This window comes from Anopheles merus, chromosome 3L (genome assembly GCF_017562075.2).
Source record: "Anopheles merus strain MAF chromosome 3L, AmerM5.1, whole genome shotgun sequence".
Classification (NCBI taxonomy): Eukaryota; Metazoa; Arthropoda; class Insecta; order Diptera; family Culicidae; genus Anopheles; species Anopheles merus.
Window position 1 is genome coordinate 5971111 of NC_054085.1, and position 27331 is coordinate 5998441.

At 44.9% G+C, this 27331-nt stretch overlaps 8 protein-coding genes and 1 non-coding gene across 9 annotated transcripts in view; 3 read left to right on the plus strand and 6 right to left on the minus strand.

The window, feature by feature from the left end:
- LOC121599494 (DNA fragmentation factor subunit alpha-like) overlaps positions 1-9624 on the plus strand; it is a 30411-nt gene extending 20787 nt beyond the window's left edge. Inside the window, exons 2-4 of the mRNA XM_041927338.1 lie at positions 4844-5056; positions 5912-6144; positions 6900-9624. Coding sequence (XP_041783272.1) covers positions 4844-5056; positions 5912-6144; positions 6900-7326 — 873 coding nt within the window. The 3' untranslated portion in view covers positions 7327-9624. The remainder of the gene's footprint in view (positions 1-4843; positions 5057-5911; positions 6145-6899) is intronic.
- Positions 9625-9815: 191 nt separating this feature from the next.
- Positions 9816-11101, minus strand: LOC121599493 (aminoacyl tRNA synthase complex-interacting multifunctional protein 1). Its single transcript, XM_041927337.1, has 2 exons — positions 10835-11101; positions 9816-10748 (listed from the first exon to the last, which is right to left on the minus strand). Exons 1-2 carry the CDS (start codon positions 10967-10969, stop codon positions 9888-9890), a joined length of 996 nt encoding a protein of 331 aa, XP_041783271.1. The 5' UTR covers positions 10970-11101; the 3' UTR covers positions 9816-9887.
- A 246-nt stretch (positions 11102-11347) lies between these two features.
- LOC121598563 (tetratricopeptide repeat protein 7B) lies at positions 11348-15324 on the plus strand. The gene is made up of 6 exons (XM_041925583.1): positions 11348-11648; positions 11726-12005; positions 12384-13870; positions 13946-14184; positions 14248-14444; positions 14504-15324. The coding sequence occupies exons 1-6, from the start codon at positions 11525-11527 to the stop codon at positions 14634-14636; spliced, it is 2460 nt and encodes an 819-aa protein (XP_041781517.1). The 5' UTR covers positions 11348-11524; the 3' UTR covers positions 14637-15324.
- Positions 15325-15403: 79 nt separating this feature from the next.
- LOC121598564 (T-complex protein 1 subunit theta) lies at positions 15404-17708 on the minus strand. Its single transcript, XM_041925584.1, has 2 exons — positions 17544-17708; positions 15404-17395 (listed from the first exon to the last, which is right to left on the minus strand). Exons 1-2 carry the CDS (start codon positions 17601-17603, stop codon positions 15815-15817), a joined length of 1641 nt encoding a protein of 546 aa, XP_041781518.1. The 5' UTR covers positions 17604-17708; the 3' UTR covers positions 15404-15814.
- Positions 17709-17982: 274 nt separating this feature from the next.
- Positions 17983-20013, plus strand: LOC121598566 (guanine nucleotide-binding protein subunit gamma-1). The gene has a single exon (XM_041925586.1). The coding sequence runs from the start codon at positions 18285-18287 to the stop codon at positions 18495-18497; it is 213 nt and encodes a 70-aa protein (XP_041781520.1). The 5' UTR covers positions 17983-18284; the 3' UTR covers positions 18498-20013.
- A 49-nt stretch (positions 20014-20062) lies between these two features.
- On the minus strand, positions 20063-21231 carry LOC121598565 (39S ribosomal protein L30, mitochondrial-like). The gene is made up of 3 exons (XM_041925585.1): positions 20756-21231; positions 20524-20653; positions 20063-20453 (listed from the first exon to the last, which is right to left on the minus strand). The coding sequence occupies exons 1-3, from the start codon at positions 20896-20898 to the stop codon at positions 20157-20159; spliced, it is 570 nt and encodes a 189-aa protein (XP_041781519.1). The 5' UTR covers positions 20899-21231; the 3' UTR covers positions 20063-20156.
- A 1067-nt stretch (positions 21232-22298) lies between these two features.
- LOC121600704 lies at positions 22299-22439 on the minus strand. Its single transcript, XR_006005871.1, has one exon. It is a non-coding gene; the product is annotated as a U4 spliceosomal RNA (small nuclear RNA).
- Positions 22440-23095: 656 nt separating this feature from the next.
- Positions 23096-25718, minus strand: LOC121599633 (myotubularin-related protein DDB_G0290005). Its single transcript, XM_041927590.1, has one exon. The coding sequence runs from the start codon at positions 25239-25241 to the stop codon at positions 23334-23336; it is 1908 nt and encodes a 635-aa protein (XP_041783524.1). The 5' UTR covers positions 25242-25718; the 3' UTR covers positions 23096-23333.
- A 93-nt stretch (positions 25719-25811) lies between these two features.
- LOC121599635 (40S ribosomal protein S20-like) lies at positions 25812-27188 on the minus strand. Its single transcript, XM_041927592.1, has 4 exons — positions 27071-27188; positions 26706-26861; positions 26523-26612; positions 25812-26237 (listed from the first exon to the last, which is right to left on the minus strand). The coding sequence occupies exons 1-4, from the start codon at positions 27071-27073 to the stop codon at positions 26121-26123; spliced, it is 366 nt and encodes a 121-aa protein (XP_041783526.1). The 5' UTR covers positions 27074-27188; the 3' UTR covers positions 25812-26120.
- Between the last annotated feature and the right edge of the window lie 143 nt (positions 27189-27331).

Consider the following 27331-nt stretch of genomic DNA (forward strand, 5'->3'; position numbering starts at 1 on the left):
TCGATCCTGATGGGTGAAGCATGCACACCTTTCGGGTACGTTCGTGGTATATGCTCTGTCTCTCTCATGTTAATGGAGAAGATAGAATCGTATACAATCGGCTCTGTATTCGGGCGTGGGCAGGCCCGTGGACGCCGTCTGTTTGCACGCGGTAGACTCCGCCAAGCTTTTCGCATGCTGCTTACGCATGGTGGCTGCATACACTGCTGGTCATAAAGTGCCCATCACCTACCGAACCTAGCTTGTTTATTTGGGATAAAGAGTTTTTTTTAGCAAAAACATATTTTATTTTTTTATGCAACCAATGATTGATAGACGGCGGTAAAAAAATATACAGCGGTGAAGTATAGGAAATTGGACAAAAAAAGAATAGAATCGAACTGTCTTTGGATACTGCATTACTCAAGAAGTGACCAAAGGTGAATTAAAGATGGCAAACTTATTGCATTAATAAGTAATCAAATTCGGTTCCAGTAAGATGCCAAAGGAGAAGAGATCATAGGTACTGTTTTTCTTGTTCACCCTAGAGATGTGCTCTCGATACGTGACGCTTCCTCTTTAACCAATCTATTTGCTTGTGCTTGACGTGTTCGAACGTATGGGCATTCCTATAGTGGCGCTTAACGTTAATCGAATTAGGCATTATTTATTACACTCTATCAAATCGGTATAGTCTTCTTGCGAAGTGAGCCAGTAAGAGCGTCGTGTCAAAACGTACGTGACAGGGCGGTGGTGGGGATTACAGTGCATCTGTGAATCCTACTAGAAATGATTGTAATAATGAGTTTCTATCGGAACCGTCATCTTCTCAGGCATTCAATCATTTTATTTATTTCGATCGGCAATATCAATTTCCATAAAGGTAAGTTGATAACTCTACACAGAAAAGAAGATACACTATGAGACACTCGAACAAAATTTGTCGAATGTAGTATCCTTAGAACTTATACAAACAGAGCTGTTGGATTAATGAAATGACCAAGAGTGCAATACAAAAACTGCCAGACGATATATTATGAGAGGTTTACTAAAAAAAACAATTATTATGTTTTATGTTATATGAGAGAAAAATACTAAAACCAAACCAATATTCAATAGATTTTCAGTCGAACTCTTGGCTATATTGTTGTTAGCATTTTAAGGAAAAAGAAATCGAGAAATCAAGAAATTTCAACATACTAAATACGAAGACACATAGAAACGAAAAAAAAGAAAAGACTAATTTTGGAAGTCTTGCATTTTATATTATTATATTTTCGGAGGATTATGTGAATATAGAACAATTTAAAATAAATCAAAATACTACCTCGTGTTAGTCTGCTTATAAACTCAATTTGCAATGAAAATAGGTCAATATTACATTTGTTCCTCCGAGCTGCTTTCTCTATATAATTCGTTATAATTTTCAAAAGCGAATTTGTACGAATACCCCTTTTTCCTGTATCGTTAGTAGCAAATACCTCGAAGGTGAGTTTTCCGTTCATCATAATTAAGGTATTTCCCTACGGTACGTCTGATTACGCCGTTGGTGCAGCCAGTTGGCAAGCTTTACCACTTTCCAGATCCCACCCTCATTGAAAATTGTGGCATTGTTTGGCTTCGTCCATTCCTCTCTTCCTTCCTCCCCACGGTGTAGCACAATGATATTTTGCACAATGACCAGGCGTCTCCATGCCCCTGCTACGAATAATTTGTATCTAGCCTTTCGTTCTGTTCGTGCCATTAATTATAATCACACCAATCCATTTCGCCTTTCGGGAGCGGTCATTGTTGCTGGTAGAGGCAGTAGAAGTGTTTCCGTTCCCGCTTAGGTTCTAGCTTGGGACCGGATGCTTAAGTGCGTCCAACACGTGTCCGTACCAACAATGAATTAAATGCCTACCAACATTCCACCGCACTTCGGTTGTCAAAGCTGTCGGCCAATGATTGATTAGATGTTCGGAAGGAATAACTTACTGTTTTATTGCTACCCAATAAAACACCTTCTGGGAAGCAATTCCATTTCGTTGCGCCGTGTGTGCTGTGCTGCTTCGAAACTGATCATTGAGTTTGCGAGCAAAGAAAATAAATTAGTTAAAGTTAATGTTGCGTTGTTGGGGAGGTCCCCAAGGAACGTCAGGGCTGCACTTTTCATGTCCTTGTGGACAAAGCTCTGTGTACCGTTCTTTGAGAAAATTGGGAGCCTCCCGCTCTGGGATCCCCAGCAGTCGCACGGTAAGGTGATGAATTTTAATAATACATTAGACACACCCGTACGAGACATCCACCGGTGCAATATACTCCATCAACAGTGCTGCCCACCTCTCTGGAATTATACCATCCCTTAATAAATGCCTTCACAGGGTACAGGGTTGTGTCACAGCTGGTTATTCTTAGAAACCTAATACTTTCTACCGGTGTACGTGCGCTATCGAAACACGATGCAGTCAGTCCCAACTGTTTCCAGCACTAAAATTTCTTTTCTTTTCAATTTCCATTGAAAATTTTAGCTTATTTTCGATACGCCTGCATGCACAAAGCCGTCGTATGTGGGGAAAACAAACAGATTGTTAGAGTTAAACGGATTTTCCCTGGGCATGTTTGCAATGGGCGATCGAACGCTGTAGATACTGTTTTCTGAGAAATATAGGCTCGCACACAATCTGTTGAGGTTTCTATTGTGGTGCGATTGACATTGTGTGGGAAATGTTCTCTAAAGACATCCACATACTATGTTCCTGGTAAACAATATAGTTTATTACTAGTATAATGAATTTAATTTGATGCGTATAATCTGAGTTCAAATGTCGTTCAAATATTTGTTATTTTACATACATGTTCCGTTTTGGTATTCAAGGTATACTGTATGGATTTGATGAAGAGATGATAAGCTGGATGTAGCATTATCCATTTTTTTTAGAAAAGAGAGTATTTAAAACAAAATTTAAAGAAAATTTAATGGGTTTGAATTTGACCTTATAATATAGACCTTCACCATAATAGGGCTACTGCTTCAAACTGTTTAGTCGTTCTATTAACAAGTTTTTAATATAAGTGTCATTGAATTCAAATGATCGAAGCTAAATACCCTGTTTGATATTATTTATTATTTATACATATTAAAAGTTTTGCGTATATAAAGTTTAATTTCAATTTCATTACAACACGTGGTGAATTAAAACATTATCTGATTATTCTTAAGTTGTACAAAATCAAAATCATAATTTTTGGTCTATTGTTCAAAGGTGTTGTAAACATTCTATAAACTACGATTTTGTGGGTTGTAAATGAATAAAAGAAATATGTTTTTCTCGAGCAACACTATCTAATGAAATGGGCATATTTTATATTTCATCATAGAGAATGCAATATTTTTAAAGCTTTTGTGTGATATAAACCTGAATAAATTAATAAAAGAACATCTTATAAAATGCTAAAGTGATATAACTCTCCCATTCTAAGAATTTAAAATGTACAATCATGCTGTTATATGTTTCAAAGAAAAAAGAAGCAAATGAAAATAAATATGTTGGCAATACAATATCGTCATTACATACACATACAATCGAATGCGTATCTCGGGTTCGATCTCAAATAGACCGGGCGTCTTCATATACTGAATGATTGAACCAATAAAACACAAACCAAAAAGTAAAAACAATCCAAATAGGGACTAAGAGGATATGGCCCTCTTACTCTGACAACAGTTATTAAATAAAAATTCAATAACAAAATATAACATTACGCCGTCGTAATGGGGATTAAATTCTTTTAATATATTGGCAATCTCTTTTGTATAAGAAATCGATACTATTTTTTTATTATTTTTAATACAATTAATGCAGCAACCTTTAAAATAAATGCACACTATAACCAGTTCCAGACTATCTAAAATCCTTATATTTGTGCCGCTAATTCAATTCATGTGTATGAATTTGAACAGTTTTGTGTAAAGTTACTTTCAAACAAAGAGCATTATTTAAAAGAATAGTTAGGAAAGATCAATGATTAGGCTTGCATCAATTTTGGGACATTCAGTACATTTTCCAATCGCTAATCCAATTATAGTGCAGTCTATTTCAAGGTTCTCCGTTTTTCTCCTCCAGTACCGAACAGTGGTTAAGGTACTTCCAGTATAATGCTATCTAACTTTCCGGTACTTCTGCTACACTCATTGACATCCTACAGTACGCATCACCCAACCCGTTTCGGCGCCTTTGGCTTCAAAACAGATAACTTGCTATTGAACTGACAGGATGTGCTCGTTTTCAATCGACGGATATCCTATCAGAACCGCAAATGAACCTCATGTGAGGCAACGCAAAACTAACAACAACGCCGTCTTGTGGCTACTACCACGTAGGAAAGGAATGTTTCCCATTCAATGTCTAGTGTTTTGGGGAAATAATGGATCCGATGTGAGTGTTGGATGCAACGGTGAACCCTGGCAAAAGGCACACTCCTGTGGCAAGAATGTTTTCGTTCCGTATGTCTTTTGCAACGCCGGCACAATCGTGTTTGAAGCTTATTTTCTAGTCATGCATTCCAAAGGGGGTGCCAGTGCAGCTGCCTGCAGTATGCAAGTTTTGGTACAGTTTAGTGGTTTGCGACAGTAGAAGAAACGATCAATAAAACGTTGTGTGCCATTTTCTATGTCTTTATTTGATTATCTGTGTTCTGTATGTCATTAAAATGAGTTTGTTTGAAATAGAAGTGTACATCACATTATTATTCCTGAATAAAGAAATAATATAAATCTATTGTAAGACCAGTAGAAATAATTTTTGCTGTAATCGTCGGTGGAAAAATGTAAGCAATCACATGGCTCTACTAAATAGCACCCATTTTCCTATCTTCATTCCAGGTTAAGGATGTGACGAGAGCAATTAAAAAAGCAGTGGTGGCCGGCACACTAGAGGAGGTTCGTTCAAAGGCGGCTGAAAAGTTTGGCCGCACCGATCTGCCCAACATTCATCTCGACTCGGACGGTACCGAGGTGGACGATGAGGACTACTTCCAGACGCTGGAACCGAACGCCGAGCTGATTGCGGTCTTCTCCGGCGAGCAGTGGATCGATGTAAGTCTCAACGGGAGTCTTTCGACCTAATCTTGGCTAGCGATAAGGTTGAGTCTGTTTTTGGGGCATATATGAGTGTGTGTATGTAAGTTTCGGAAGCTTTTTAAACCAATCGGGCCTATTGTTGTCCATTGCTGTTGGTCCTTTCCTTTGCATTACGCTCATAAATCTTCCCGGCATCCCGGCTTCGCTGATGATATTAGTTGTGCTTGACACATTACACAAAGCACAGAAAAGTGGAATGGAAAAAGAAAGAACCATTAACAACTTGTAGAGTGATTCAATTCGGTCACCTTGTGTCACACCCGAACCAACAAAGTCAAGCAAGACGTATTGATTAATGGAGACTCGAGATATGGCTTGGCGCGAGCAAGATGTTTACCCTGGTGCAAGTAAGAAAGTAAATGAAGAAGAATAGATCAACTTTTCCAGTTTTTTGTGGCAAGTTTTTTTTTGTTTTTAAGAGTGAAATTTCTTCTGTGTCCTCTTTTGTAAAACTTTGCAAGAGGGACCAAAAGGAACCTCTAATGCACTTAAATGAAATTTGATAGCCAGGTTGATACAAAATTCCGGAGAGTGGTTGGAAAGTAATTTAATTTGCATTACAATTAGGTTCCAAGGAATAGATGTCCAAAAATAATTTAGGGTCTGGTGTAACTTAAAAAAAAATGATGGTATATTCGAGACGACCATTTGATGTACAGCGTTGAAAACTTGCTTGACGTGCTAAAGTTAAAGTATCCTTATTATATTCGCCCATCAACAGTAAGCTCACGCACTCAAGCCCCAAGCATAGGCCTGCAATAGAATGCATTTTAATGTTTCGCCAAACCCATCCGGGATTACTCTTTGCAGCCTACACACTACGTCACGATAACGACCCGCCGGGATTCGGCCGACATCACCGACAGTCCGGACGTGGAGCGAATACATCTGAAGAAGCTGGTCGCACAGATGAAAACCAACCTGTGCAACGTGTCCGTGCTTAGCGAACCGGACCTGGAGCTGCTATCGAACATGGACCCGAACTCAGTGGCCGACATCACCGGCAAGGACTTTATCGAGCAGCTCAAGGAAGCATCAGGCAGGTTAGGGGGAAGAAGAGACCGGGATGTGGTTCTGGTTTCTTGAAACCCCCATCTAAATACGTCTCTGAATTTTCTTATGTTTTTAGTTTCTATTTCCTTTTGCTTTACTCGTTCGTTTGTTCGTTTGTTATTTAAAGGGTTTGGCTAGTATGGTTGGTTATTACGTATATATTTATGTTTCATTTTCATTCGTTTCTTTTCATGTTTTCTTCATATGTTCGAATAATTTAGCTTGATTATTATTTTGATACTTTTGCGTCATCCAAAGACCATCGAACATACAAAATTCAGTACAAAAATAACTCATCAACTTCCATTCCAAATCACATTTTTAGGTTAAGTAACACTTATTGATGAAAAAGTAGATGATTGCATTAATAGTAACACAATTGTTCATTTACCATATTTTTTCTCTGTAGCGAAGCACTATGTTTGTACTAGCATTAAAATTGGCTTTCGGTGTGTTGGTGATATGTAATTTTTCGTAAAAGCAATAACCATGACATTTTTATAAAATTAGTTGATGATCGACTACAATTTGAATGACGCTTTATATATTTTTCCTTTTCTTGTACATATGGTTGGTTAAACAAGAATTAGATTGGTTTCATGTCTACGTTTAAAAGGTTCCGCCGATGCACCCGTTACGATTAACATGCTGTTACTCATCTCTATTCACAACCATTGAATCGAATATTGCATTTTTTTCCTCCTTTTCTGCCATTTTCTTTCTATGCCACGTTCGACCATTGCAGAATCCTGCATGAAAAACGAAAGGCTGCTGACGCAATTGAGCTGCTAAAGCTGATCGCCAAGCAACCGATCGTACGCAACGAAGCCGACACTATTGGCTGCGAGTACGAGAACGATGATGATGATGCCAACAGTCAGCAGTTACGCTCCTTCCTGACCGCAACGGTACGGCCCGCTCCTATCGTTAATCAACCCCAGCGCACAGATACGACTGCTGCCGCTGCGGAGGAATCTTCCGCCCTGCCTTCCACGACGATCGTTTCGCTTCCAGCGGTGGGCACCGTTGGCAATTACAGCGATGGCAAGCACAACATAACCGTTCACCTGCAACCGACCGTAGGCAGTGAGGGCGAAGACACACTCGACACCACCACTTGCCTGGCAAAGCCAACGGACAGCAATCCCGACCACAGCAGTAAACCCATTTGATATCTAATGTATCAAGTCAATGTGTGCCACAAGTAGAAATTGTCACACATTGGCAGTTAATTATATTTGTTAACCTCTTTTATGTGCTTTCGAAGAAAGTTTCTTTCTGATACACGACACTCAATTAGATGAGGGAGACAGGATATTGTGACCGTATGATATGTTCCCGTTTTTTTTTAAACGTTAGCGATATCGGCCAAAAAAGTGCCCTAGCACGTGGAACTGTGTTAAACGAAAAATCCAAATGATTAACATTAATTTAAACTGCCAAACACCGTCAGCACGGTATGAACTATATTGCGTAACATAAAAATAAAAAAACAGCCAACACAAAGATAACCAATAGACGAGCATAATATAGAGCAGTCCAACGGATTCGGCACTACGTTTTTTGCAGGATAAACCAATATAATCTCAAACGCAATTGAAACGCAATTAGCAAGCATCGATCGAACTTCTATAGCATAGCCAGTTGCTCACAATTAACAGATATGAACAAATAGAAGACACACTGCTAAATACTGTCAAGGAACAATATCCACATTTTAAATGGCGTGCCAATTTTGCACTCAAGTAGTGTAGGTCCTTTGTCCTAGATCTTGTGCCACGAATGATCACGACTAATGAAGGAAAGGCGTGAGTGTTAAAGCGTTGCTTGCAGATAGAACCAATCATGAAGGAATAGTAGTAGTAAACTAAATCAGTATAAAATTTAACACACAACCCCCGTACAGTATTAAACAAGAACCAAACACAAAAACCCGTTCAAAATCACCTACAAGAAGGCTCGTTTGGGGGAGCAACACTTTTCCACACTAGCGATATAATATTGCAACACTCTTTAAAATGTAAAACAAATAACGCAGCATAAACGCAACAGCACACACCCGACTACACGAGACGCATACACACACGCGCAAACAGAAACACTCTACAGGAACATAAGGCAAAAAAGTATGCAATTAAGAGCCGTGTTTGTGTATGTGTGGTTTGGGGGGTGATTATTATAAAGACTGAGCAGTTCATTTTAGTTGTTCGAAAGAGGACATCACCCTTCCACGGATCGAAGGAACGTGAGTCGAATATTTGCTGTGTATGGAAGGATCGATCGCGTAACGGAAACGGAGGATACGGATGATGGAAATGAACTGTCTAAAATTAATCGAAAAAAAAAACATTAAACGTAGTTTCATAAACAATTTGCAAGCACTTTTGCCCGTGGATGGCGGACCCGTGAGGAATGAAAATGCGGATGAGCAAGTTTTGGGGATACAGTCGCATACCATATTACACCAGCTCCAATTACAGGGGAAGAAAGATAAGGAAACAAAACTAAGTAAACGTAACCCAAAGCCTGAAATGAAAAGAAGTGAAGCTGCACACTTTAATAGAATCGTTAAACAAAACCCAACCCTAAAGTGTGTAGGCATACTAAAGCACCAATTTGCAAAACTTGATGGAGACGCATTGAACCGAGCGGAGGTAGAGAGCTGCATGAAAGAACGATCGAGTGATGTGTATTGGTTGAAAAAAAGGGTGGGAAAAGAATTAAATTTTGTAATGCGAAAAACATGTGGACAAACAATAGGTTAGTATTTTCAAAGATCAATTGTATACATCATGGATCAGTTGTACTAACTGCGTTTAAACCGTGACATCGCCACAAGATATTGCGTATTTGTTTGTTAAATTAACACTAAGCCAAGATTACTGAACACTTTTTTCCACACGATTTTGCACCTATTTTACTACTAACACGTGCAAAGGGCAAACAAAGCAAACGTGGCAAAGAATGTACACCAAGAAGAGAAGAAAGAAAAACATGAATCTTAAAGTACCACAAGCATGTGCACACACAATTTCACATTTTCAAAGAAATACATGAATTCGAAACTGTCTCGAGAATATTCTACTTGACACCATCATCGATTAACCTTCTAACGCCCGTACGTACGTGGGTTAATGGTAATTGTTTGTCCCAAGCATACCCAAACGAAACGTAAACAGAACAGGTTAAGCTGTAGAATACAGAAGGCATGATAGCCACGCAGTTACTAATTCACCTTATCAGCCAACACAACAAATGCCACACGCACGATACCCCCGGGTACAATTGGTAGGATTCTAAATGTTAATACGAAAACGGTACGTTAACAAAAGTGCATCATCCACTAAACCACTTTCCATCCCCCTCACAGCTCCACCCACAGTGCGACATAGCGCGATCCTTACGCCGATCTGCAATCTATTGACAGTTAAAATAAACAGGTTTTAATCATACGTTTAGTAAAAAACGCACACCGAACTGTGTTTGTCATTGTTTGTGAGAAATGTTTAATGTAAAATTAAATTCCCACATACCCTATTACTTCGTGGCACCAGTACATGTGCTACCTAGAAGCGCTACTAATCATATCCCGGATGATCCCTAAGTACTGATGATCGCAATGCTGGTGATGATGGTAATGAAGAAAAGGGGGAATCCGTTCTTCGGTCAATATTCTAACAAACGTTTATTGAAACGAAAGAGTATTCCTCGCCGAACAGGGCGACGACCGCCTTTACTTTACTTGTACATTTTTAAGCGTCTGTGCTTTGACCGGTCCCTTCCCAGGTACGACAAAGGATCCCTCCTTGTAGCACGCCACGAGCTCACCGTTTGTCTTCAAATCCGGCGCTACCGTTTCGAAGATCTTCTTCTTCGGATTCATTACTGAATCCGGGACGCGTGGATATCCCTCCACGTGTACCAGATCGCCCGGCACTGCGTCCGCGGGTGGAGCCAGAATCTCTACCCGGTCCGGCGTCGAAGCACACATTACCATTGCCTCCGACAGGATGCCGCGCATTTTCGCCGGCTTGAGATTGCACAGCGCCACCACCATGCGGTTCTGCATTTCCTCAATCGGCACATACTTCACCAGCCCGGAAATCACCGTCCGGGGACCGTTCGGCTCGCCACAGTCGATCTTCTCCACGTACAGACTGTCCGCGTCGGGATGGCGCGAAACTTCCACGATGCGTCCGACGCGCATATCCAACCGTCCCACATCGATCGGTGGTTCTTCGACGGCCGGCGCCGCCGGCTTACCCTCCCCGCCGGCTGGTTTTTCCTTCTTGGGCTTCTTTTCTTTCGGTGGTTTACTGTCGCCCTGCTGTTGCTGTGCCTTGGCCGGTGGCTGCTCCTTGGGACTTTCCTTAGCGGCCGGTGGCTGTGCGACGGGTTCCATTTTTACGGTCGCTGGACCACTGCCAGCCCGTACTTCATCCGGTGTGGGGACCGGAATCTGCACCTTTCCGTGCGCCACCTCCAGCGAGACCAGCTGCTTCAGACAGGAATCGACCTGCCGACGGAGCGTTTCATTTTCCGTCTGCAATGTGGCGATTTTGCGTTGTATTTGCTCATTTTTTATCACTTTCAGCTGCAACGGGAAAACGGGTATTAATGTGAGATAAATGAGGTAATTGACCGCAAACGAGATACGAAAATAAAACCTGCCCGCCTTACCTCTTGCTTCAGCGACTCGAGCAGCTCCTCGGCTGCCTTGTTGTTGGATAGAATGCGCTGCAGATCACTCATCTTCACTAAACGCGGGACGGAGAATATTCGTTTTACGACTGTGCCAAAGGTGACACCAAACATCGGCTGCAATGTCCGAGGAAAGTGATCCTTGAGAAGGGAAACCGGTATTGGAGGAAAAACGATATCAAAACACCACGGAACGTATCCGCAACGCAACGTGGAGGAGGCCTTTCCGAGCTGTCAAAATGATGGGTTTTTGTTTTTATTTTCTCATCCAAAATAATCCACCGAAAACTGAACAATTGGGAAACAAAAAAACAGAAAATGATATAATTCATAAAAATAACAGCGCATATATTGTCTATTTTTACTTCTTGTCAAATTTTCAAAAAATTTATAGAAGTAAACGGTCATTACAAATGAACAAAGAAATGTCAAATGCATTTGTTGGTGTTGGTGCGTTTTCGATGATAACAAACATCTGTCAACTGTGTCACCCTGATAGGAAAGGGAGAATCTATTGAAAAACACCAAACACGGCCGCGAAAATTGAGCTGTTTTGTAATTTTTCTCACCCTCCGTAGGGATTTTATCGATTAAAGCATAGAAAAGGGACAACAGACTGCGTAGGGCAGTGCGATAAGTTATTAGACATAAAGTGTTTAACCGTAGAACATGACTGGACGTGGCCGTAATCAAGGAACGAAACTCGAAACCACCATCGAGCAGTGTCGCAGTGAAGGACGATGGAAACGGGTGATCGAGCTGGCCGAAGAGCTCAAAACGGGATACCCGCAAGGTGCGTATGAGTCATAGCGACGCTGGGGAGGGACTTGGTCGTATCGTCATCTCACGACCGTGTCGTTTCTGTTGCAGAATGTCTTGCCAACTTTCTCACTGGCGAAGGGAAGTTGGAAAGCTACCTCGAGGAACATCCACCGATTGAGGAAAACTACTCCAAAGCAAAGCTGGGACTGTCCGAGGCGAAGCGCTATCTTAATTCCGTCACGGGGGAAAATGGAAAGAAGGCTGGCTTTGCACTGGATGCACATTTGCTGCTAGCCAAGCTTTACTTTGCCTGTGGACAGTATGAGGAGTCGCTGCAGAACTTTGTGCTGGCCGAGTTGAACACTCTATCGGAGAAGCATCTTTCAGCGTAAGTTGGCCTTTTATTTAAAAAAAACTATTTAATGGCGCAAATAACAGACAACGCAATGCAATTCCGAGGTGCCGATAACGGATAACGGCCAGATTCATCTCGGTTGTTGTATTTCTATTACTATTCTACTTCCTAAACTGGTAGCGATACTATTCCGGTTTAAAAACTGATATCATAGGTCGAGGAACTGATCCTGAGGCTATCCCGATTTTTAAATTCATTCCTACCGTAAGATGATGTCTTTTTCAAATTCTAAATCTACAACTGGACGAAGTAGTCAATTCAGGAAACAAGAACAAAATACGAATCTCCCAGAATTACTAAACCATGTATACTTATAGGAAAATGTAACACTTTTGTTTTCCTCGTTTCCAGGAGAAGTATACGAATCCTTGCTGAATCGTATGCCATCAAAGGCATGTGCCTGGAGAAGAAAGGCTCAAAGGCACCGTCGAAATTTAAGCAGGCGGAACAGGAAGCGGAAATGATCAATTGCTTTGAAAAGGCTGCCGATCTGGGCATCCTCTACCTGCAGGGACAGGATAGTACCAATCAAGGTGAGGTACGTCGCATGGGTGCAATCCTCGAGACAGGCCTGCAGCAGGCACCGATCGTGCTGATAAAGGCGGGTAAGCTGCAGAATGCCATCGACCGTTATCGCGTCATGTTGAGTGCGGTCGAAACGAGGGCCACTCAAACGTTACGCCTTACACTTGCCCGCCAGCTGGCGGAAGTGCTGTTGCGCGGTGTATCGGGCACCATATACACGCTTCCGACCAGCAACACACCAACACGCAGTGCGTCCGGCGGTAACAAGCGTCTCTGGGAACCGCGCAAATATTCCGGCCGGCAGCAATTCATCCCGAAGAACCAACACGAGGAAACGATTCTGCTGCTGCTGATTGCCGAAACGCTCGCCGTACGCGATGCCGTTCTATCGCAGTCGCCCGAGTTTCGTGACGCACGCGTACACTCCCTTGGCAATGCGACGGCCATTTACGATCTGCTAACGTTGGCCACCGTACGATGGAACCAGGTGGCACTGTTGCACGATTCGCTCGAGAAGGCGCTGAAGTTTGCGTTCGGCGAGAGTCACGTGTGGAAACAGTACGCGACCTGTCTGATGGCACTCGGCCGCTTCAAGCACGCGGTCTGCGCTCTGAAGGAACACTCCAACCTCGAACCGGGCGATAGTATGTCCTGCCTAATGGCGGCACGCATCTGCTACGAACATTTGGATCAGGTAAAGGAAGGTCTTGCTTTTGCCGAGGAAGCCCTGCGGAAGGAGCTCAAAGCCCCGGTGGGACGAAGGTCGCGCGCCCAGCTGTACGTTGGCATTGGGCTACAACAGATGGCTGTTTCGTCGAATTTGGTATCCGAGCGCGACCGGTACAATCGGCTAGCGTTCGAAGCGCTCGAGCGTGCCGTCCAGCAGGACCCAAACGATCATCTGGTCGAGTACTATTTGGCCTGCCAGCATGCACACAACTTCAACATTACGGAGGCACTGGTGCACATCACGACGGCACTGTCGCTCCGGGCAGAGCATGCTTCCAGCTTGCTGCTGTTCGCACTGCTACTGACGGCAAACCGACGTCCGAAGGAGGCGCTTGCCGTGGTGCAAGATGCAGTCGAAGAGTTCCCGGACAATTTGAATCTGCTGCATGTGAAGGCACATCTGGAGCTGTATCTGCGCGACGTCGAGACGGCCCTCGAGACGGTGCAGCAGATGTTCTCCATCTGGCGCGAGGTGTACGAGGTGCAGCTCGCGAACGCTGCCAACGAGCACGACAATGAGAAGCATTCGGACACGAGGAGCGTCATCCAGATGCAATCGTCCCAAATGTCCGACAAAGATTCAAGTAAGATAGAAAGAACTCCATCTTTTACGGCTACTGTTGCTGTCTAACGGTCCAGAAAACGTTCCCCCTTTACAGATTCCATTCACGCAGCATCGTTGGCGGCATCACGCATTGAGCACGCGCTTAGCGAGGCGGCCAGCTCTCTTAGTTCATTCAGTCCCCGACCCGGGCCACAGAAGGCTTGGATGATTCAGTTCAAAATTTGGCTTCTGCTAGCGGACGTATATCTAGCGATTGAACAGCCAAACGAAGCGATCAACTGCATCCAAGAGGCAAGCCTCATCAATCCTGTTTCGCATCAGGTTATGTATATGGTAAGGAAGGAAAACATTGTAGGTCGTTATGGGTATATTGAATCTCATGGTTTTTCTTTACAGCGAGGCCAAATTCACATCTTCCAATCCCAGTGGAATGAAGCAAAGCAATGCTTTCTTAACGCCGTCTCAGCAAACCCGTACCATACGGACGCGTTGCGAGCGCTCGGTGAAGCACACCTAACGCTGGGTGAACCCCGACTGGCCGAAAAGACGCTAAAAGACGCGGCCAAAATTGATCCAAACTGTCCCAAAATATGGTAAGTGTCAGCTACTTTTATTGAACAATGAGCCAGGATTATAATAACCCTCCTTGTAGGTTCCTGCTGGGACGTGTGATGGAAAGTCTAGGAGATTACACGGCTTCGGCTGATTGCATGGCAACGGCACTGCAGCTCGAACCGTACTGCCCGGTGTTGCCATTTAATGCGATCGGACTCGTTTTCGACTAAACCTCAGTAAAGTTAATCTGTGTGAAGATTTTACCCTGCTCAAACCAGCTCACTCAACACCACCAGACCGCGGACACAATTGTTCCGTGGAACGAATGTTCATCACCCGTATCTATATGACTATTCTTATTGACCGTTAACTAATTTTAGGATCCAGATAATCAAACCAGTGCTGCTCACGCTCCTCCCCTACCGCATCCTACCTGGTGTGCGTGCATAATTCATATCAGTTTTAGCAAACCCCTAAAGGTGTCGGTCTATTTTAGAGCAAAAGTATTATGCCACAATGTCTGTGTGTCATTATTGGGTAGCGGCACAGTAGGGGTAAACTCTCTTGGATGCATTTCAACCTTCTAGTTATTAGTGTGATGTTTCGTTACATATGTACGATAAGGCACTCCAATCCCAATCTTTTCCCACTTCCCCCCAGATATTTTTGTTTTATCACACTGTGATTGTATCGTTATTCATAAGTTTAGATGTTTTGTTTACAACGGACACGTCTTTGAGACGATTTATGTATTGTAGAGACCGTTGGTGGTAGTCAGTATGCGGACATGTATAAACAGAACTGGTGTTATTCTCTCTTCTACAAGCTCGGGATCATCATCATGATGTATTATCAATTGCAACGTTTAAGGAAATGGAAACCAAATATACACAATAAAGTTCGGACAATGGTTAAATGGAAATCTGGCCTGATGTTTACAACAAGCCGCCCATGATCGGATGTCTTTCGGAAAGATCAATGATTAGGCTAATCACGATTAGATTATCCTTCCAGCTTCTGGAGGGGATGTTAGAAGCTTTATTTGATTTCCTTTTCCGCCACACATGTTCTTTATCAACATAAAGGTGGTGTGCGCAGTGAGTACAATTGCTGGCAGCTGAGAGCAGCACAAAGGAAATATCCAGTGAAAAAAAGCACAGCACCCACTGCCAGTTAGTCCCACCCGCTCGAGATGGAAAAGGTAGTGTGTGCGGTTTTATATTTTAAGTGCAGCATAATGTGTAATATTAATCTTATATCCTGCAAGGTGTTGTGTGAACGAGCATAAGTGTTAGCAATGAAGATACAATTAGAATTAAAGTGCAGACGAAAAATGCTGATGCAACGAAAAACGGGGCCAAGATGAAAGTGTTACCAGCTCTGAAGGGCTGCGCCTCCCGCAGGTTGCTTACGATTCGTCGTCACTTCCGGGACCGCCTGCACGCGGTTTCGGTCCACCGGCCCGCTTCGCCATGATGATTTCGTCCACCTTTAGGATCGTACAGGCAGCACCGACGGCATACTTCAGTCCCCAGTACTTTGTCGTGTACAGGTCGAAGATGTTCTTCGTTGTGACGTCGATCGTGGCCGGTTGTTCCGATTCGATGTCGAAGCCTTCCGTCTTCTTGCCCTGCTTGTGTGCCAGGTACAGCTGGTGGACTACCTCGGTCGCGTTCACGCCACTGTTTTCGGCCAGCGCCTTCGGGAAGTACTCCAACGCCTTAGCAAACTTGCGCACCGCGTACTGCTCCAACCCGGGCAGCGTATCGGCGTACTCGGCCAGCTGCTGGGCCAGTTCGATTTCCACCGCACCCGCACCGGGCAGGAAGCGCCCATCGCGCGTCAATCCCTTGAACGTGTTAACACCATCATCGATGACACGCTCGATGTCGTCCATGTAGTTGTCGGTGGACCCGCGAATAACGACCGTCGCGATACGGCTTTCCGTGCCCTCCGATTTGAAGATCGTCACCGAAGTGTCGCCCAGCTCGTGCAAGTACACGTTATCGCAATAGCCCAGCTCCTCCGTGCTCGGCGGTGTCAGCCGGGGCAGCACCGTACCACCAACGGCCTTGCTCAGCCGGCGCAGATCGAATTTGGAGTTTAGCCGCACCGCCATCAGACCGTACTTGTTCATGTAGTGCAGTGCCATATCGCCAAACTTGGCACCGGCCACGATAACCGTCGCACCCGTATCGACGATGGCCTTGATCTGGGCCTCCAGCAGGTTCTCCTCGCCCTGGCTGAACGTTTTCAGCTCGTCGGCCGACTTGATCAGCACCGTGCCCTTGGTCTCCGTCTGGATGATGTCCACCGGGCAGGAGTAGAGCGCAATCTTGGCCTTCGTCGCCGACGTTACCTCACCCTCGACGAACCGCTTGAACACCATGCCCGGGATGACCTCCGACATCTGCAGCCCGCTGCCGAGGATCTTGCACACCCGGATGTTGTCCACGTTGAACGTGGTCTTCTCGGGCATGATCGAAATGCACGCCTTCGCGATCAGATCGGCCAGGAAGTCCTCGTTGCCGAGCTGTTTCGACATGACCGTCGCACGGATTGCGTTCCGCACCGGCACCAGGCTGCGGTAATCCTTGATCTCGTGGCAGGAAAGCGTGGGCAGAATGTCCAGCGTCTTTTGGAGCGCCTTCTCGTAGCCCTCGGTAATGTCACTGCTGGTAACACCCAGCCGCAGCAGCTCTTCCGCCTCCTCCAGCAGAGCGCCGCAGAACACGACCACGAAGTTAGTGCCGTCGCCCGCTTCCGCCTCCTGCATCTGGCTCGCCTCGATCATCAGCTTTGCCGCCGGGTGTTCGACATCCAGCTCGCGCATAATCGTACCGGCATCGGATGTGACGAACTGTTTCTCGATGTGGTTGATGATCATCTTGTTCATGCCGTTCGGCCCGTAAGCCGAGCGGACCGAGTTCGCGAACTCCTTGCAGGCGTTGATGTTACGGTAGACCGCTTCCTCGAGACCGGAATATGCCTGCAAATAAGCATGTGCGTGTGGGTGTGTGAGATTTCTCACGTGAATCATCATGCGCCGGGGGTAGTAGGTTTTTTTTCGCTGTGTACGGCTCCACCGGCATATCGGATGGATGTTTTTCATCGTGTTGGGTTATTTTTCAACTTACCCGAGCTCCTTCCTTGAGCATCGACGCAAAACCGGGTGCTTTCGGTACATGAAGAGCCATTTTTGTGCACAGATTTTTCTCGTTTCAGGAAACAGCGGCTGCAAGTCGAACAAAAACGCAATGCTCTCGCTCTCGGAACGGTATTGCTTGCTCCTGTTCTGCCTTGTGAGGTTATATTGGAAGCTGTCATTTTAGCCCAATGCGTTTAGCTCTCTGCGTCCGTTTCTGCATTGATGGCAATCGGTTTGTTTGAATGTTTGTTAACATTTGTCAAGTGATAAAAAGCAATTGAACTCATTTAACAATGGTTATAACAAAACAACAAGATTTAATCTATTCCATGTACAATTTGCAGCTCATATTTTTGTTTCTACAAAATTTACCACAGTTGAACTCGACACCAACTGTCAAAACGGACTGTCAAATGAGGGGTACAAAAAATTTTCACCAATAAAAAAAAACTACGAACGAAACGATCATCCAATTAAAGCTTTCTGGAATCTCTTCGCTCGCAGCAAAAAGTCCCCACAAAGCCAAGTGCAGTTCACACGCCCTAAATAAAAGACATCGATATTCGGCAACAAGTCGTCAATTGCCGTGATCGCAGTTGTTCCCCGTTCAGCCCGTTGGTAAAGCAATCCGTGTTGCGGGTTTCGCATAGCTGCACCTTCTTGTTATTTTTTCTGTGCGCGGAAACTTCCCGTAAAAGCATTCACCATAGGGCTATCCGAGACAGCCGTGATGGATATAATGGCCTCGAATCTGCAGCAGCAACGAGCAATCACCGAGCAGCTCCGGCGCGAAGCTGCCATCCAGCGCATCACGGTGTCGCAGGCCGTGGCGGACATCGTGAAGTACGTGACGGAGCACCAGGCCGAGGACTGCCTGCTGGTCGGGTTCTCCAGCCAGAAGGTGAACCCGTTCCGCGAGAAGAGCTCCTGCAGCATTCTGTAAGCTTGCCTGCACGATGGATGCTGCACTACTCGTTAGTTTTGCCCCCATTTCTGCCGGAATGTAGGAAACAGATCCAGCGGAAGGAACAGCTCTATCGTCACCTGGCGCGATGACGTCATCCGGAAAAAAGAGGGTGAGGAGGTAGTGTAGGAAGCATGCTCAAAATTGTACCGCCAAGATAAATTGATGTGTTAAGTGTCTATTTGGAAATGGAGTAACCGTGCCCTCCCCGGTAAAATGCAACAAGAGAAACGCACACAACAATTCCGTAAATCAGCCTGCAGCGAATGTTGCTCGTACAACAGTTTGCAAAACAGGAAGCGCAACAGTTTGTTGCTTCGAATGTCACCCGACTACTAACATCGCTACCACCAACTCCATATCTCATCCCACTCCAACCTCGACGCTTCTCGTAGGATAATGTAAAGCATAGCAAAGAGCTCAACGCCATCAAAATTAACTATACCACCAAATGGTGCGGTAGAGTAGAAATTGCAACCTCCTCAACACAGCCTGATCAGAAAATTCAATCCAACCATATTTACCGTCACCACCGGAACCACCGCTTATACAACCGTATACAGGAGGATGATGGGTGGACATCTACCTACCCCAACTAGTACCGTGTTTTTATAGAAATTTTACTCCAGTACAGTAACCACCCGTGTCACCAATTGCTAGAAAGGCAAAGTAGAAGAAAAAGGGCAAAATGCATCTCTCTCTATATATTAAAACTAACCAACAGACTGGAGTTTTCTCAGACGCTTCCATTCGTTTTTAAAACCTACACGTATACTGAAGGATGGTGATAGAAAGAAAGGAATTGCTAAAGTGCTGCTATCACGCTTTCCTATCCATTTTTCAGAAAGCAGGAATCTCATTAGCCAACCAAAAACTCAACAAAAAAGCAAACCAAATATTTAGAAAAATGTTCGATACAAAAACAATGCTTCTTCTTCCACCATAACAAACATCAAAAGCAAAGGAGCAAATTTAACATCAACACTACAAGAAATGGGTAAAGCAACACAGGACAAATAAGGTAACCATAACCACCACCACTTGCTCTCGGTTCAAAGGTGTAGTAGGCCAACAATTAGACTTTATATAGCTGCTGACTGTCGTCGGTGTTGTACAAGTATATTAGGGAAAGAAAGCGCGTGGAAAAGCAAAAATCAATGTTACTTCTATATTATATTTACCACACTACTGACACACTCACACATACATACACCACACCCAACAAATCCGCCCGTTGGTTCCAGTGGCCGATGGAGCGCGATGTCACGCTCGTCCCCCTACCAGCAGCGTGTGTGGGGTGTTGTTAGCCAGGGTCCGGGTTGGTTTTTCCGACCGGTTTCTTCCCTACTGGCTAGCCAACACGCAAGCGATCGATTGTTGCGGAATGGCTCGAATCGCGGACGGCAGCGGCGCCGGGTGGAAATAATATGTAAGCGTGCAACAATACAAAAAAAAACTAATAAACAGTGGACTATTTAAATGTGTCGTGTAAAAACTGCCCGTGCCCTACTTACATAAAAAGTATCCGAAACTTCTTATTCGTGTTTTTAAATGTTCCTTATATTAAACGTCACTTAATCCTCCTCCGCACTACCTACAAACGGGCCAAGGGCCATCCCGCTAAGCTGCCACCCTCCCTTACCACGCATTCAACCACTTGAGCCGAGAATCTTTTCGTAACGTTTCCCCGTCCATACGATCTTTGGCGTGACGAAGCTGCTCCGCAGCGGACAGTTTCGTGTTGGTCACCTCCGCTGCCTCTAGCTTGCGTATCACGACACACTCGCCATCCTCCTTCAGGAACGTTCGCTCGATATCGGCCTCCGTCGGTTCGCCGTACCGGTACGTGATCGGAAGTATCTCCACCAAATGCTTCACCTTCCACAGACGGGCATTATTTTCCGGGATGTTCTTTACCACGGCGACCGCATTTTTCTACAAATACAAGGTTAACGAATAAGGCTTCTGTTTCGGGGCAGCATCGGTTAGTTTATATTTGCGTTACCTCATACAGTCCCAAGCCGCGCAGTATCCGCTTTTCCCAGTACGGCAGCCCTTTGATTGGTTTCATTCGACGAACGCTGAACAGTTTCGAAGGTTCTCCATCCAGCGCAGGTAGTTCACGGTTGTTGTCCCTAAAAGTAAAGCACAGCCGTATGATATGATGATCGTTTTTCCGCTTCGGATATGCTACAGTGATGTAAACATCACACGTGCACTGGTACACGAAACCTTACCGTGGGTAGTAATAAATCTGGTCCTTCAGGATGCCATCTTTGTAGAGGAACTTTTTGTTCGGTTTGCCGTAGTGTCGGACCGAAACCAGCGCTTTCAGCTGCTGCCCCAGCAGGGTGGACGACGATTGGAACACTTTCAGCATCTTGCGTTAAAGCCACCCGGCAGCAGCTTGAGAATGGTTTACTTTACATAACAACACTGTGCGCTGCCGCTTGCTGCCATTCGAGCGTGTGTCTTTTGTGTCACTTCGGGGAACGACAGTTTGACAGCTTCGAATGGTTCGAAACGAACGGGCCGGAGGAAAGGTAAATGAAATTGGAAATAAGGAATGGTTTGTTGGATGCGGGAAATAATTTAACTATTTTCCGTACGAATTCTTCAATGCAGCGTAATAAATGTATGATTTTACACAAGCAAATGCTGCATCTTTGATTGGAACACCCCACGGCAGGGGTCGACAAAGATTGGCGGCGATGCGCCCGAACCGTAGATCGAGATTATAAAAAGCTTAGAAATGAAAAGAATTCCTGCGTGATCCAAAAGGGAAACAAATCTTAGTCGGCCATGAATGAGCTAAAAATGCAGTCCATGACGATTAAAACTCGGTCGCTTGGTACAGTCGTCAACTAGAACGACTTAACAACCTGCCTGTCACGGGTTGAAGCCTAGAATGGACCGTCCCACCGTAGCAAGGATTGACTATCCAGCTGTGTGGTAATTAAGTCACGAAAGCCTGTATAGACCGGCATGCCCGCGTAGGACTTTATGCCAGATAGAAAAAGAACGATTAAAACTAACTGAAAGTGTATTGGGAATTGTTACCTAATTACGTGCTTTCTTCTCATTTTAACTAGAACTGCTAGGGACTTCTTTAGTCTTGCTAAAGCATGATTATTTCTGAAAAGTCTTCTTTCTTTCGGCAGTCAAAATATCTTGTATCGGTGAATGATTCAATCAGAATAAAATATTATTCACTTAAGAAATTGTTACTCAGTTTAAAGAACCAAACAGAATATACATCGACGTAGAAGAAACAACTGTCGCTATATTAGCTTTTGATACTAACATGACATGTTTTTCTAGTCCTGCATTTAACATTTTATTTTCTTTCGGAAAACTTTTGATTAATTTCCAGGCCCAGGAATTTAGAAGAAAAAAAGAATAAAAAAAATCTTTCAAAATAAATCATTGAAACATTTAGCCAACAATAAGATATGAAATTGGTTCAGAATCGCGCCCGTTCCCTTGAAAGTTATTCACCCCTGAAGCTAATGACTCTACCATGCCGGTATCAGGCCGGTTGTCAAATATCATGAAATAAACAAACCACAACCAAATGCCGGTTCGCGATGAAAATGATTTCACGGAAATGTGTGGAGTAACAAAAAGATCAGAATTTCAGTGAAATCATGTGTGGAAAATGTATATCTGTTGCACGTGATAATCGTAATCTATCCACAATTTCTCACAGGTATTGTTAACCTTGCACGATTCACCTCAAAGATGATCTTTTTTCAAGATTTTTTGTTTATTGAATTGTTACCCCTTTCGGGGTTTGCAAAAATTGCCATAGCGGACGGTATTTCACGTCCCCAAGGCGGGGTATTGGTATTAGTTTTCAACTAGCAATAATCGCACCTCGGTTGTACCTCATTGGTTACGATATCGCCACTGCGCAAAGCTAACCCAACACTGCCCTTCCCGACCGTCCTCATCTAACGATGACGTGCTGCTCTAGCGATACATAACACACCACACTTCTAACGCAGCTTGCCCTGATCTCTACGCACACCCATACAATCGCATCTCCAACCGCTGCACGCGGTACCGTTCGAGCCGAAGGGATGACTTCGGTCGCTCGCCAAGGCGCGTCCGGTAGAAACCTGTTTGTTGCACTCCTGCTATTAGCTCAAATTCTGCATTTGTAAACCAAGGGGTGGATGCATTTTCCTTGCACTTTTGCACCCTTGTATGATGGGCGATTTACCCTTTTCTATGGTCCTGCTTCAAGGTCGAATAAATCTGCATGTCCTTGAGCATTAGGTAAAATGGGAAAATATTATTTTGCAGCGGTCAGTCAACTTGCTATGATAGAAATTAAAAATGCAAGACCAAGCGGTTTGTTTTAAACTGCATACTTTTGAGGTTGTAAAATATTGTTTATAATATTATATTAAATTATTAGACAAAACGGCTAAACATATGCCATAATAATGAAATATTATATAAAAGTTATTTTTTTTCATAATTATTTACAAATAGTAGTAATTTTTATCATGTGTAATACAGATCATATGCTGCAAAAAGATGATATTAGAAATTATAGAACAAATCGAAGTTGAGGTGTTCAGAACAAGGATGCTGATCGTACAGGCGCCGCTGCTGAAGGGCTTGCAAGAACATTTGTACGGTTCTTTCTTTAAGTCAGGTAAAAATGCAAACGGAAAACATTTTTTCCAAGGATATACGGTGCTTTCGTTTTATTGTACCGGCCGAACCGTCGTCCAGATAAGAAGCGAATGTAAAGCTGAATATACAAAAAAGCCTGTAAAATGATTCAACGCATCCGTTCCCCGCTTATTTGATGCGTACAACGTCCAGCAACCGTTGGGACAAGGCAGCCGAATCCATCACCATACCGACCGAACCGCTGGACCGAGCGGAAGAAACACACCTTTGCTGATGCTGCAGCACCGAACCGGGCCGGGTGTTACTGGCCGAAACCGTTACCACCGTTCCCGAACTGCCGCCACCACCCGGCCCGATCGTGTGCTTGACCATGTCGCGCAGGGCGGCCGTCGTTTTGGCCCGATTCTTCAGCTGATCGAAGATGCGCTTTTTGCTGTCCTTGAACTTCTGGAACCGACTCTCCCGTACCAGGATACGTTCCTTCAGCAGCGACAGCTTGTACCGCTCCTGTTCGAGCGTTTGCTTCAGATTGTGGGCATGCATCTTTCGCTCGAGCTGATTGTCAATCTTCAGCCGGCGCCGGTACACGTCCATCACTCGGCGCCGCAATCCTTCCGCACGGTTGGCACGCTCCTCTAGCGTTTCCACCAGTGACTGCCGCCAAATGTCCCTATCGAGCACCTTCTCCTCCTGGTTAACTGTAGCGTCCTCGAGGCGCTTCAGCTCCCGGCTGCGACGTTCGCACTCCCGTATGCCCTTCTTGATCTCGATGTTCTTCAGCAGACTTGCCGACCGAAGGTCCTTCTCGTTGATTTCGTTCTGTATCTTTTCTATTTGCTGTTGCTCGAGCCGGGCCAACCGTTGCTTTCGATTGCGCACCTCGATCATCTCGATGGTGCGCTTCTGCCGGATGGCTTTCCGATAGTTGCGCTCCTGCTGATCCAGCAATGATTTGCGGAACACTTTTTCCTGCTCCCAGCACTGCTTGGCCAGGACGGCCTCCTCTAGCTGCTCGAGCTCCTTGATGCGCTTCAGCACCATGCAGTGCAGGATGCGTCGATCGTGATCGGTTAGATCGGCACGGCCCGCGATAGGGTCGGCGGATGATGGAGTGGCTGCCTCCGATTGGAGCGAGATTGCGTGCAACCGTCGACAGATGGTATGGTAGTCGGTAGACATTGCGGAATCGGTACCGGTAGTGTTATCGAGCGAATCCGCCCGACCACGCTGAGAAGCGGAACGCGGTCGTCGGACACCAGACCCACCGGCCGAAGATGGGTTCTTTTTTGCTTCGCCACTCGCCACTCCATTGCGAGGTCGCTGCTCAGGCCGGCTTTTGTACGACGAAAGATCGCTCGTTGAAAGGCACCTTGTGGTGATTTTATTTTCAAGCAAGGCCCCCTTCCTATCTATGTCCGGTTCCGAGGACACTTTTGTCGAGGACGCGCTGGATGCAGCGGTTCGGTTTCGTCGAGTTTTGGCACAAGATGCTCGAGGCTTTCGTGGAACTTCAGTCGAGCTTTCCGATCCAGCACCCGTCATGCAGCTAGTGCTACCGAACGGTGTTCCGTCGGTATTATCGTCCGTGCCTTCCCGCCGGTTGCCATGGTGATGGCGATGATGATGATGGTGATGATGTGGAGCCACATGGTTGTGCTGCAACCGGTGGTGCACGTTGTAATTGATGTGCAAGTTGTAATTGTAGCAACAGTTGTAACTGAAAAGGGATGAATTGTCGCTACTGCCAGCACCGCCAACCGGGGCGCTACAGCAGTCGCGAGCCTGCCTATGGTAACCGCTACCGCCACCACAACTGCTGCTACCCGGTACTGCCACCGATGTATCGGATTGCTCCGAAGCGGGTCGGGCCGGGCTCTCGGATTCAAGCGACTGCACATCGTAATCCACCCGATTGCTATTACAATCGATCTTCGATGAGCGGAATTTGCGTTTCAGCTTACTTTTCAGCTTCCACATGCCACAGGGAAAGAGAGTTTTAATCGCAAAAAATTCTGACCGTTTCACTTGCACTTTCGACCCGACACGTGTGCGCCCAACTAACGATAACAATAACATGAACGTTCCAGACTGCTGCTGGAGGGCATCCGGGTTGAATGTTTTTCGTATTTTATCGACCTAACATTGGCAAACATGACGCTCCTTTGGACAAAAGCCCCATTCCTTGCCATGGCAACCCGGTGGGGTAAAGGGGTTGCTAGTGACTACCTATGACGACGGTATTTCTGTAAAGAGTTTTCTATCGTTATTCCGTAAATGGAATGGTCTGGAGGGGGGTAGATACATGAGTGGAAATAATTAGACAATTACACTGCAGAAATTGAATGTTTCCAAATAGATGCGAGGGGAATTGTGATGAAATTCATAATACGAAACAGAAATAACTATGAAGCGAATATTTTTTTTGCTATGTAAAGTCAGTCATTTCCATTGGATACTTTTGACTGGCACAGCTCAAACGAAATTTTGGGTCAATACTGGGCCAGACGTTATTTTGACTGATAAATTTAGAACCATCATTGATATCTGATAAAACATACTATGTGGATAAAGGCTTAACAGTAATTCTACAATAAAATATTATTTTCTTTCTCTTATGAAATTAAGTAATATAAAAATCCAGATATGTGCCCTTTTAACGTAAAAAACGTTTAAATACTTTGTTTTCTTTTTATTCCGTGTAATTTGCTACATTCCTTGTCGATGGTAACTCTACCAGAAATAAGCAAATGTACACGGAGAAAAGGGGCTTGTTGTTTGGTTTCTATACTTGGATGTTAGTGCAAGTAACCGAACGTTTTATACACGGCAACACTCACTACTTCCATTGATGGTGGGTGAAGTAACGAACGTTACCATGCGGTCGAGCCACCAGTGACAGAGAGAGAACCCGATCACACGATGCCGTTGCTCGAGAGCTTTTGGTACTGCAGTAGCTTATGGGTCGGCAATCGTCACCTCAACCTCTACACCAGGTTCCATGTTAATCGAGGTGATTTGTTTCACGATTTCCGATGGTGAGTGCAGATCGATGATACGCTTGTGGATGCGCATCTGGAAAGAAGCAGTAAAAAGGATCGATTGTTTAGTACCAACAATAGCGAGCAGAAGCGCAATGCACCTGCGGCAGTGCGAAACGAGGAAATGTCCGAGACCAATGGAGACTTGAAAAATTATGAACCATTGATCAAGCACTATGACGTAGGACGATTTTATCTTGGCCGGTTTTTCGAAAGTGCGGTTACCAGTGACTACGAGAGCCCCAAAACGTACACTTTGGTTTTAAACTTGCCGTACCCCGCGGGGGCGAGATATGCTGATTGTGCAAACTGAACGTACCTGGAAACGATCCCACGTCTTGGAACCCTCACCGCAAGGAGTCTTACGGGTGGTGATGCGAAGGATCTTGGTCGGCATGCGAACTGGACCCTGAAGGAAGTGGCGAAAAAAGTAGCGAATTAGTTTTCTCTTTTAGTGCACATCCACAACAAAGAAGTAAAAGTGCCACAGAAACACACTTACCTTCACACGCAGTTTCTGCTTCTTGGCTCCGGCAATCAGATCGGCACACACCTTCTCCAGACTGCGAACATTCCGGGAGGTCAGCGTGATACGGATGCGGTGCACGGTCGCGGTCTCAACGACCGGCTTCTCAATGTCCTTGGTAGCTACGGCAGCCTGGGAAAATAAGGAAAAATCAGTAAAATTAGCACTCCCGAATCTATGACACGTGTAGCTAAAAAACACAGCCAGTCCCGCGCGCGGATACCCGCAGAAACCTAACCTAGCTTATGCCATCACGATTGTTTTTAACAAAAGTGGCCTCATTTAGCGGATGTACCCCCATTATCAATCGTTTCTTTCGCAGCTGAGTGTGTAATAATTACCATATTTATCTTCGATTGAAGAGAAGAGTTTTCTGGTCGAGATAATCAACAAAAGATTGACCAGCGCTGAACCAGTCCAAACCTCTCTGTTGTACAACTTTTGACGAAATGGACGAGTGGAGGTGAGCGCTTCAAACTCATCTGTCATTTGCTGGCTAGAAAGAAAAAAATACCGGTTGGGAAGATTGTCTATTCGGAGAATATCGTACTTGGATCATACAAAGAGTAAAGGCAAATAAGCTGAGAAAAGATATACGTAGG

What these genes read in the sequence shown, in the direction of transcription:
- LOC121598565 (XM_041925585.1), bottom strand. Translation starts at nt 20,898, where the DNA reads ATGCTGAAAGTGTTCCAATCGTCGTCCACCCTGCTGGGGCAGCAGCTG. An exon ending in CAGATTTATTACTACCCACG is followed by an intron (nt 20,654 to 20,755) that starts GTAAGGTTTCGT and finishes CTTTACTTTTAG; the next exon opens with GGACAACAACCGTGAACTAC. An exon ending in GCGGCTTGGGACTGTATGAG is followed by an intron (nt 20,454 to 20,523) that starts GTAACGCAAATA and finishes TTGTATTTGTAG; the next exon opens with AAAAATGCGGTCGCCGTGGT.
- LOC121599493 (XM_041927337.1), bottom strand. Translation starts at nt 10,969, where the DNA reads ATGTTTGGTGTCACCTTTGGCACAGTCGTAAAACGAATATTCTCCGTC. An exon ending in TCGAGTCGCTGAAGCAAGAG is followed by an intron (nt 10,749 to 10,834) that starts GTAAGGCGGGCA and finishes TTCCCGTTGCAG; the next exon opens with CTGAAAGTGATAAAAAATGA.
- LOC121599633 (XM_041927590.1), bottom strand. Translation starts at nt 25,241, where the DNA reads ATGTTATTGTTATCGTTAGTTGGGCGCACACGTGTCGGGTCGAAAGTG.
- LOC121598563 (XM_041925583.1), top strand. Translation starts at nt 11,525, where the DNA reads ATGACTGGACGTGGCCGTAATCAAGGAACGAAACTCGAAACCACCATC. An exon ending in CAAAACGGGATACCCGCAAG is followed by an intron (nt 11,649 to 11,725) that starts GTGCGTATGAGT and finishes TTTCTGTTGCAG; the next exon opens with AATGTCTTGCCAACTTTCTC. An exon ending in TCGGAGAAGCATCTTTCAGC is followed by an intron (nt 12,006 to 12,383) that starts GTAAGTTGGCCT and finishes CCTCGTTTCCAG; the next exon opens with GAGAAGTATACGAATCCTTG.
- LOC121599635 (XM_041927592.1), bottom strand. An exon ending in AGCAGAAACTGCGTGTGAAG is followed by an intron (nt 26,613 to 26,705) that starts GTAAGTGTGTTT and finishes CACTTCCTTCAG; the next exon opens with GGTCCAGTTCGCATGCCGAC. An exon ending in AGACGTGGGATCGTTTCCAG is followed by an intron (nt 26,238 to 26,522) that starts GTACGTTCAGTT and finishes GCTTCTTTCCAG; the next exon opens with ATGCGCATCCACAAGCGTAT.
- LOC121598564 (XM_041925584.1), bottom strand. Translation starts at nt 17,603, where the DNA reads ATGGCTCTTCATGTACCGAAAGCACCCGGTTTTGCGTCGATGCTCAAG. An exon ending in TGCTCAAGGAAGGAGCTCGG is followed by an intron (nt 17,396 to 17,543) that starts GTAAGTTGAAAA and finishes GCTTATTTGCAG; the next exon opens with GCATATTCCGGTCTCGAGGA.
- LOC121598566 (XM_041925586.1), top strand. Translation starts at nt 18,285, where the DNA reads ATGGATATAATGGCCTCGAATCTGCAGCAGCAACGAGCAATCACCGAG.